Source organism: Centruroides sculpturatus, unplaced genomic scaffold, assembly GCF_000671375.1.
Source record: "Centruroides sculpturatus isolate CEXI.00-Female unplaced genomic scaffold, Cexi_2.0 scaffold1728, whole genome shotgun sequence".
NCBI lineage: Eukaryota > Metazoa > Arthropoda > Arachnida > Scorpiones > Buthidae > Centruroides > Centruroides sculpturatus.
Genome location: NW_019385885.1, coordinates 57,202 through 68,721, shown reverse-complemented (window position 1 = coordinate 68,721; position 11,520 = coordinate 57,202). Strand labels below are relative to the sequence as shown.

At 26.3% G+C, this 11,520-nt stretch overlaps 2 protein-coding genes across 2 annotated transcripts in view; both read right to left on the bottom strand.

Moving 5' to 3' along the window:
- The window catches only part of LOC111612399 (filamin-binding LIM protein 1-like), a 26,572-nt gene extending 15,649 nt beyond the window's left edge, over nucleotides 1–10,923 (bottom strand). The window contains exon 1 of the mRNA XM_023353602.1: nucleotides 10,768–10,923. The gene's annotated coding sequence lies outside the window, so the exon portion shown is untranslated. The remainder of the gene's footprint in view (nucleotides 1–10,767) is intronic.
- Nucleotides 3,303–7,593, bottom strand: LOC111612397. Its single transcript, XM_023353601.1, has 3 exons — nucleotides 7,018–7,593; nucleotides 3,932–4,075; nucleotides 3,303–3,860 (listed from the first exon to the last, which is right to left on the bottom strand). The coding sequence occupies exons 1-3, from the start codon at nucleotides 7,501–7,503 to the stop codon at nucleotides 3,717–3,719; spliced, it is 774 nt and encodes a 257-aa protein (XP_023209369.1). The 5' UTR covers nucleotides 7,504–7,593; the 3' UTR covers nucleotides 3,303–3,716.
- Nucleotides 10,924–11,520: the final 597 nt, after the last annotated feature.

Below are 11,520 nucleotides of genomic sequence, written 5' to 3'. Positions count from 1 at the left end.
ATATTAATGGTAATTAAAAAAAAAATTATTGTAATAAGCTTTTACTTTCTGTATATATATTCAGCCAACTTATCATTAAAATTTGTTTTAATATACTATTGTATATAACTTTAAAAATTTATGTTCAAAATGCAGAATAAATTTCTGTTCTGAAAGTTGTTCTGTAATTTTCAAAAACCTTAAGAAGTGTAGTTATTTTGGATGAAAATACTTAGACATTTTTATTAAAATTAGGTACAATTTTGTTTTTAACATTATATTTGTATGAATATTTACAAGTTGTAATTGTATCAAATAAATTATTTTTAAAATTTAATTATTTTTTTTATATGTAATAAGAAGACTTATTGATATATCTCACAACAATTATGATTATGTTGTCTTAGTGCTTTTGAAAAATATAGCAATTTTAAATAGAATTATGTTCAATTTTCATTAGTAATAATTTAAAATACTGTATATGAATTTTTATCAAAACTGTAAATCTAATGATAATAACAAACCAAAAATGAAAAAAAAAATCAATTACGTATAGAAAATGCATTGATAAAAATGGTACAAATTTTCATATCATAAATAACATTTAAATAAAATATAGTATTGGTTTTAAAGTTTTCCAAATTCTGAATGTTCATTACTTTAAATTTCTTTGAAGCTGAGAAGATTCAGATAGATCCTGATGAAAGTAATGATAAAATCTTAAATAGCCACATTATCTTTTTCTAGTACTAACAATTTAAGAAAACAATGAATCTGTACATATGTCTGCAAAATGTGTGAAAGGAAATGAAAGGAAAAACTTTTACCTGTAGATTTTTAAGATTTAAAAATGTTTCACAATTTTGTTCTAAAAATATTTATACTAAGTATATAAATTTTCAAAGAAACTAATTAATGGATGCAATTTTATCACCTAACTTTTGTAACTGTAAAAATACTCTTTCACAAAATTGCTGATAAAACATTAAAACAAAATTTATTAAAGCATCTTCATCTTCCTTAACATTAGTATTGCTTTATTTTCTTACTTTCTGCTGCTACTACTTTCTTCCATCCATCATCCTCCAGTGTTTAAGATGAAATTAAGTGTTTTAATAAATAAATAAATATATAATTTGGTTATGTATAATCTTTTTGGTTCTTTTTCTGAAATATTTTTAATCATTATAAAATTTGCTTTAACTCTTTTATACATAAACATCTGATTTATAATTAATTGAAACCATCTGATTTATAATTAATTGAAACCAAACAAACTGCCAAATTATTGGGCTATCATATGGGTAAGTAAATGATTTGAAACTAATTACTTTTGTCTAGAGGTACACTTTTATACATTTAAAAAAAACTATATAATATTGATTATATTTCATGTTATAAACATGTTGTATTAAACACTGATAACTAAATTTTAATCTCTAATTTCCAATTTATATATTCTGTCATGAAAAATCAGTTACTTAATTAATTAAGTATGAATATCAAAATATTAGTAGTAGTAAAAATATAATATATTTAAATTTATTAATTTATTGAATAATTTTGCATATAATTAGTAAAATATAAAAGTACTACTACACTGGATACAGCAAAATATCTTCACACAACATAAAAACTTGTTCTCACTGAAACTCAGAGATCTTTCATGTTGTGTGAAGTAAAATATATTGATATAATTTTTTAATTTCCTTCAATGTTAACTAATATTGTTTAGAAAATTACTAGTTTTAAAGTTTTTTCTTCCTACACTATATTTAAAGATAAAAGTATAATATATATATAAATTAAAATCAATGAGGAATAGATGTCTGTAATCAAGTAATAGCAACAAAATTATGTTAGAAACATTTACAGCTATGTAGAATAGAAATATGGGCTTTAAAAAATAAAATAAAATAAAAGTAATGGAAACAACAGATACAAAAATACTGAAATAGATAATAAGAGAATCATTAAGAAAACATTTGAAAAGTAAAGAAATTAGACAAAGAATAGAACTTATTAATATCATGGAGAAAATAGAAGAAATAAAAGAGAGATAGTATGGTGGCATGATGCAGAGAAAGAATATGAAACCAATAAAAAAAATTTATGAGACATAAACACTGGGAAAGAGATTGAGAGATAAACAGAGATTGAGATGTCAAGATAAAATAAGAAAGGATATGATAAAAAAAACTATCAAATGAAAACATGAGAGATAAAGAGATAGCAATGATAACTCATCAAGGTAGCTGATCTTAGAAGTCCTCTGACTATTTGGAATGTGCAATACTAAAACTACTAACAGTTTTAGTATTCGTTTTATATCATCATAATTATTCCCTGACAGCTTTACTCTTATGTAATGATATGATCAACTTTCAACTTACCATGGAACCTTTCTACTTTAACTAATCTATTAAATAATGTTGTTGATTCTTGTTAGTTCTGATCATTATGACAATAGTTATAACTTAAAATTATATAACACGTACCTCAGAAACCTTTAACCGATGCAAATTAATCAGTGTTTATGTGATAGATTTTTTGCTTAACATCAAGGTTCTTTGAACATTATGTGGTTAAAAAGGGAAAATATTTTAAATGACATTTGATATTACGTAGAAACTTTTACGTTCAGATCTATTGAGCACGTGATTCCGTTCTACCTTTCCTATTTAAAAATTGTTCCAAATGACTGTTTTTCGTATTTAATATTGTTTCAAACGATTCTTTATCTGAAGAAGGACCCAGGAGGGGTCTGAAAACGTTTGTATTGTTAAATTTTAATTTGCATCGGTTAACAATTTCTGAGGTACATGTTGTTTAGTAAACTCCGATGTGCAGTTGTTCATTATTATTAAAATTACATAACCATTTAGCCTCTAATCAACTAAAATTTCCATACTTCTATTGGTATCTTGTCTAATACTAGTGTTTTATTTCTCTTCATTCCCCATTAATATTGAAATTATTTACTTCACAGAAACTTCCTCAATATACACTCTATTCACTTTCCCTTTCAATTTCAATTTTATTCTCACTCCTATTTATTCCATTTAAAAGTTCTCTTAAATAATTATACCACTTGTTTCTAATATTTCTATCTCTAAATGAAATATTTCTTTCTCCATACAGCTGACAAGTCTCTACATTCTTGCATTTTCTTTCTTTTGTCTTAAACATTTTCATATATTTTTTCTTTAGTTTCTGACTTTTCATAGAATTCTTCATATTTTTTATATTTTGTTAATGTTATTTTCATTTTCGCTACTTTCTGAATCTTTTTTTAACTTTATCTCTGCTTTATTACTTTTCTCTATCATCAATTTATTTTTCTCTACAGTATCATCTCCATTTTTATTTTTATTTTATTTCTTGCTTGTATTTCTTAACTCCAGTATCAAGTCTTTCTTAATTATCATACTAGTTCTGGCTATTTTTAAAAGTTTTTGGTATTCAAAAACGAAACAACCTTAATATAGTTCTTATAATATTTGGGTTTTGTTGTCTGTCATTTCATGATAATCATCTTAACATTAACTGATCTGGACTAGAACTAAATAATTAGAATTAGTTTGTAATCTGTTTTATGGTCAGCTGTCAACTCTCCTCCTTTTTCAGTTGAACTTTTCAGTGAAGTTATATATACATATATTGAAGCAAATTTGTTTTGTTTAGCCTTAATTTACATTTATGAAAATGATTATTTGAAAAACATTAATAAATTTATACTATTTATACATTTTTACAAAAATAAATAAATTACCTATATCTATTCCATCATCATGAATTTCCAAACCTAAAAAATCAGATCTTCTCTTCTGTATTTCTTGTTTTATTCGTTTAGTAGAATTTGTTCTTGCAACTGATGTGACCTGAAACATTTTGAATCTAGTTTTTAAATAAGCATTTTATTTAATATATGAAATTTATGAAATCAACATACTGTAATTTGAAGAGGTTCTGCTTCTTCTGTAGGTGGCGGTGGTGGTTTCTCTTTTGGTGGTTCAAATTGACGAGGTATTGAATCATAATTATTTAATAACAATTCTTGGTTATCTAAATAAAGTTCTAGATCGTCAGGCACAACCTTAAAATTTAAGAAAATATCAGATTAAATAATCATTGTACTTAATACTTTATAATAATAAATGTATTTTCTTTTTAAGATTTCATTTTTGCAATTTATTTATTTTAAAACTTTATATATAGAATATGCATAAATTTTAAATAAATTAGATTCTAAAAAATTTTAAACAATAAAAAAATTAGATATAAAATCTACACTAAAGTGCCAGAAAAACTGGGATAGTCAATCCCATTTAGAAAATATAGCAGCACATCCTTTCTCATAACTGTTTTCATCTGTATTTACTGTACTGTACATAGTAACAGACATCTGTGGAAGTATAAAGAGTGATTCTGCAGTGAGAATGGCAAGTTATCTTGATTTAGCTGAATTTCAACTTGGTATGATAGCATTTCAGAGATACAAACAAAACAAAGTTTGAATTTTCACACTTGACTATTTCAAAGGTGTACCTCAAAAAATAAGAATTCTGGTAAAAACAAACTTACAAAAACAGTGTGGCCATCAAAAGAATCTCAATGATCATGGCTTGTGTTGTCTATTGAGACTTATTTCTAGCAACAGGTAAGCAATACAAATAACATCACAGTTCAATGCTGGAGCATCTACTAACATGAGCATGAAGACTGTGTAATGTTCCTTTCAAGGTATGGGCTTTTAAAGTCAATGCCAAACCCAAGTGAGCTTGTTTATCTCACAATAGTTCTTGGGTCTTGTCTGAGCTCAGGACTTCTGCCACAGGACATTGGAAAATTGGGCTCAAGTAGCCTGATCTGATAAGTCATGTTTCCAACTGATTCAAGCAGGTGGAAGAGTTTGAGTGTGGAGAAAACCCCATGAATCAATAGAACCAGTATATCAACAGGAACTGGGACTGTATAAACTGATGGTGGTTCAGTTATGGTATGGTGTGTGTTCAGCTGGCAAGATAAATAGAAACTTTTAAGCAGCTTCAGTATCCTGTTGAGAAAATTAGAATTTTGAAAGTATTTTTAAATAGAGTCACAGTAGAATTGGTATAATTATATTTTTATATTATCATAAAAGAAACATCATATATACATTACTTTATGCTCTGTTTTTATGTCTGATAAAAATCTCAAGATACAAATATGTTGGTAAATGAAACTTAACTTGTAAATTTTTTTGTTTATATATGCTCAAAATTAGATATATGTAAACTAAACACTGATTTTATCATCAAACATAAGTCAAAATTACTGGATTATTTTTGGATTATATTATGCTAATTATTAATTAATTAATACGAAAATTTGGTAACCATGACTACCTACCTACCTTTTGGTTTAAAGACAGGTAATCATAGTTATCATTTTGTATAAATATTAATAAACAAACATTTTGAATTTTAATTAAGTAATTTAGACAACTCTAAAAGAAATAGAGAGGGTCTCAAACCTGAAAGTCCTATATGTAGGACAAGCACATATTGTAGGAGCACAGCATTTATCCACTACTGGCCTCAAGCTTCTTTCTGATTTATGTGTCTTAGCAAATCTGAATAGCTATAGTTTCATCCCCAGCCATGCCGAGGCTATTCAGATTTGCTAAGACACATAAATCAGAAAGAAGCTTGAGGCCAGTAGTGGATAAATGCTGTGCTCCTACGATACTATTAGCAAGCAGTAAAAGGACAAGCACATAGTCACTTACATTACATTTTGTCTGATTTTTACTTCTAAACATATAAATTTAGAATATAATCATGCTTATAGTTAATTAACTCCAAGTTGATTTCGAACATCCAATGTCCACAGAACCTTAACAGTCTGTGGATATTGAATAAGGAATCATCCATAAATTATGTCTCAATTTTTATACTTTTCAACTATCATCCACCCCTCCATAACACTGTCACATATACCCATCCCTAAAATTACATAACATATATCCTCAATCAACCCACTTAATTGTGCTAAAGAATAATACAAATAATACATAGCACAGATTTCAAATGTTTCAACACATTCTTTGAAATTTTATTTTATTAATATTGTTAGCAATATTTCTAGTCCTTTTAGTATTTTAAGTGTTTTTTAAATCAAGGTGTTATTACAGTTTTTCCATATTAATCAATCAATCAAATCATTTATCATCATAATATGGATTACTCCAGTTATAAGGAGACTACATTGTTTTTAATTCTTCACATTTGAGATAATATATAAAAAGAAATTTCTATTTTATTTTTATCCTTACATTTCTTAAATACATATAGTTCTCTACATTTTTAGACTCCAGAAAGAAAAAAATAAAGTTTATTGTATTTTATAAAATATTTATATCAAATTTATAAATTTCTTATAATAATAAACCAAACAATTGCCTTAATTAATCAGGCTATTTTTCGCCACTATTAATAATTAGATATTAAGTAATTTGGTTAATACCAAATTACTACTCTTGATATAATGTGAATTTGAATTTTCATGAAATTGTCATTATAGTTCTTCAAGCCATAAAATAACAATTACAAGCTTCTAAAATATTTCTTAATTAAATGTGGAAATTTTTTATATCATCTCAAAGGGAAACTAAATTTATTATTTATCACATTATATTACACTCATGTCTGAATGCTTGAGAAATCATTAAATATATCTGTTTATAGTAGTATATCTAATCGTGCATTCCTAAAAAATATATGTATAATCTTGTTAAAAAGTTGCTTATCTTGTTAATTTATCTTGCTAAAATTTATCATGTATAAATTCATAACATATGAGTGAAGATATTTAATTAACTCCACTGATTGCATTATTGATTGCAACTAACTCCACTGTATATGTATATACTGTATATAAAATTATTAATGATGATAGAAAATAGAAATTGCATATAATATATATATATCCATATCATTATTGTTTGTTAATTTCAATATTTAAATTATTAATAAAATTATTATTAATAATACTTACTTCAACATTGTCATTTTGTTGAGCTAATTGATTTAAAATCATCAATTCCATCTGTTCAGCAATATCATCAACAGGAGTTAAAATATCAGACTGAGTACTTCTTGATTCAATATAGTTACATTGAGATGAAACTTCTGATCTGTTAACATCTGAAGTTGTTTCATTCATACCAATGTCAAGATTATCCTCTACATTTTCACCACATATTTCTGTATCTGATACAGTCATTTGTACTTGAGAGAAGAAACATTCATTTTCATTTTTACTCAACTGTTCATTATTTTTACAGCTTTCATCTATCAGTTGATTTGGTAAATTACAAACTTCATTATTTAGTTCATTAGTGAAAATCTGTTGATCATTATTATCAGTAATATACATAGTATCATGATCAGCAATTTCATTACTATTAGATTCTTCAGAAATGTCATTTTGACAAATTTCATCAGACGGTTCATGAGCATAAGATTCATATACAATGTTCATATCACCTTGAACTTTCACTGAATAACCGCATGGTATAATTTCATTTTGTACATCATTTACTGAGTTGACCTAATAAGAATGAAATGCTTAAAATTAATGTTATAGTTTAATCAATAATTATTTTAAAACAATTCTAATTATATTATCAATAAATATTAATGTAGTTTGAAACCTTACTATATCAATTAGTAAATACATTATTATTTAAGTATTATCATATTAAACAGTTTCCACTGAAAAAAACTTTATAAAATTAAATATATAAATTCTATTTAAAAAGTTTTAATATTTAGTAATTAAAAATTAATTTTTCATCAAAATTTATATAATGCCTAATTCATACAATAGATAATTTATTTAAAAGTTTAATTCAATAAGCAAATAATTAAATTGTTTTAATGGAATAAAATTACACAAACAATAAGATAAAACAACCATAACAGTAAATACTTTCAAGATTAACATTCATCATCAGCAATATCAAGAGAGCAGAGAGAGCCAGAATGTATATAACAACAAATCAATACCATGAAATGGTTGACAAAACAAAAACTAAATGTTAGAAAAGAGCTTTTATACAAATTAAATATGTAAAAATATTATACAACCTGTTTCATTTTAAATAAACATTTTTTAATTTAAGCATTTATTTTATAANAGTGGTATTCAAGAAAAAACCTGAATAACAATTTTACAATTTTAAAAATATTTTTTAAAATACAAAAAATTTCACAAACATCTTCTTCACTTTCCTTCTGTATTTTGTGTCCATCAGCAGTCCAGAAGAAATTTATATGTGGAGACATTCTGGACTGCCAATGGACACAAAAGACAGAAGGAAAGCAAAGAAGTTTGCGAAACTTTTTGTATTTTAAAAATTAAACACCGTCTGCCGAATTTTTTAAATATTTACTTCATTTAAACAATATCTTTTTGTAATATATTGAATGACTATAACTAAAGTATCTCTATTCAACATTGTCTAAAGAAATATTTAGCAGTCCAAATACAACCAAATCTGGTATGATGACATTTCAGAATATGCAAATGACATTTTTGTAAAAAATGTTAGTACCAAAACTATTTACAGTACATAAGACACTCATGCTATATACAGATCTTAATGATAAATGGAATACTGTTCAATGTGATCCCAATTGTGAAGGTGTAAAATCCAAAGACAATAAATAGTGTGTTCAACAACTGACTGTAATTGATCCTCCATGATGCTTCTCACATGTAGTGTGATACACTCTTTCAAGTCTACCAAATTTGAAACATGTCCTTGATAATCCATACTTTTAAAGTGTTCCCACAACCAAAAATCACAGGGATTAAGAGCTAGAGAAAGTATTGACCAGATAGACATATTCACTGATCTCAATCTCATTAAAAAGTTTTAGTTATACATAAAACAGAATATTTTGCACAAAAAATCTAGAATACACTTGCTCTGCCTGAGATTATGTTTTTTTATCATTCTCTGTCTTTAGGTGATGATCAAGTAAATCTTTTATTTAAAAATGAAAATTGAACTCTAAGAGAGATAGCTAGTACTTTGTCAAACAGGAATATATAATAAAAATGTTAAAGAAAGCAGAAAACATGATTTGCCAAGGAAAGTTAAAAATCTTAGTTTCTCTGTCTATATAGTCTATATCCAATAAGTTCTGTATATATTTTTGTCTCTCTTTTTTGCAAGTTTATATTCTTCCAGTTCTAAAATATTTGCTTCTTCACCAAAAAAATCTTTCAATTGGAAATTAAGCCTAACTTTTCACATATTGTCATAAAATTTCCACTAAAAATACACAGAGAAAATGAAAATCATTAAATAAGAGTGATTAGTGAGACTAATCATTCTATTTAATGACTGAAATTTTACCTCTTGCTCTCCTGCCTCTTAGTGCTAAAAAATTTTAAAACTAAGAGCACGAGGCTATCCTCCAAAATTGAGGCAAAGCAACAACAAAAGAAAATCAGAGAGAGAGAGAGAGAGAAAGAGAAAGCAAAAAGGTTACGAAATTATCAGTGATGGACAATTAAAAAATTAGTACTTATGTCATTATGTGTAAAATTTCAGGCAAATCAACCCCTCTGTTTCCTTAACCAAAGTGTCCTGTATGCTCATGACTATTATCAATGAAATGTTATCATAAACTGCTGTATGCAGTACCTAACATACAGAGACACACTAGCTTTTGTGAAAGTGTTCAAGGCTCAAGTCATTCAGAGCATTGTCACTGTTTTAGTTTAAGTATGACAAAAGTATTGAGCATTTCTTGGTATCGCTGGCCCATCACAAAACATGCACAGGCTAATTGGGACTAGTTTCTTCAGCTAAAAAATGTAAAAGAATAAATGTGGCTGTGACTGTAACTTTGGCAAGTGCAATGAAATATGCAGGAAAACATGAGGATTTTCAGTGATACAAATGTGATAGTTATGGCTGTTAACTCTTCCACTGAAGTAAAAATTTGCCTTGTCACTCCACAACACATCCATTTCCATTTTGGTAAGGAAGATTAAGGCAAAAGTCAGTTGAGATTCCCAGTCAGTGAAAACAACTGCTGGATATGGCTGATCTTATATGGATAACAATGCAATGACTTTCTTGATACCTTCCATACTGTGCTATAGGATATACTAACTGCCTTGATATTGCACATGCACTACTGAAGCTTAAAACATTATTCATGTACTGTTCAACAACAGCTATAATACATCTTCAATCACTTATAAAATGATGGCTTGTGACTTTGACCAGGTTGAACTCCGAGATGTCCAGTTCCTTGAATTGAATGAGTGTTTTTCTGAAAGTTTGTGGAGAAAAGGTCTTTGGTGTAAATTTTATTTATTATGGTGAAATTTTCAAAGTGCAGCTGCAGCATTGTTGTTATTTTCATAAAACAGCTTCACAAGCAATGTTCATTCTAGTAAGAGGGTGGTATCATGCTCCTCATAACTGATAAGAATAATATTAAACAGTTCTCACCACTTTTATATCCAGGACTTGACTGAACATGTGTGCTTGTGCAAAGGAAACCAGTTTTTCCTTGTTTCAAGCACCAAAATTGCCAAAGTGGTGAGTTTTGATACCATTTTTTTAAACGAAAATATCTTCTGCATGTCCTGAAATGTCATGACATCATATTTGGTTATATTTGGAATGCTATAAAATTGTCTAAACGATGTTGAATGTAGGTATTTTAATTACAATCACTTTAATATTTATATTTTTTTACTTAGTAAAAAAATTCTAACCTAAATCAACTTGATCTACAAATTCTGGAACTTCTGAATTTTCCACATTATCTGATTTAGGCTCATGAGATACCCTTAATTCTACTTCAGATCTTAAAATATCTTCAACAGCAACTGGAGATGGTATATAATTATCTGTAAAATTTAATGTATTACAATATAATTAAATTCAAATTTGTATTAATCTGTTAAATCAGCTTCAAAATTTATTCTATTACATTTTTCACATAAGAAAATGTTTTTAATTAGGAATTCAATATTCAATTAAATTTTCTCAATAGAAATAAAATCCAATTATCCTTCCTGGTATTTATTTGAAAAATAATAATTCTAACTGCTATTTTCTCATAAATTTTTTAAAAATTAACTTTAAACAATCGCTTCTATAGATAAAAATTTATTTATCAGTATTTCATTAAACTTTTATAAAAGAAAATTAAAATAATAATGAAATTCATGTGACTGTCCTAAGCAATAAAAATTCAACCATACTTAATTTTAAAATTATTTTCTCACATGTGATTACAATTAAACATCTTTTAAATAAATTTAATTTAACTAAACTAAAATTATATATTAATTTATATATTAATGGTAATTAAAAAAAAAATTATTGTAATAAGCTTTTACTTTCTGTATATATATTCAGCCAACTTATCATTAAAATTTGTTTTAATATACTATTGTATATAACTTTAAAAATTTATGTTCAAAATGCAGAATAAATTTCTGTTCTGAAAGTTGTTCTGTAAT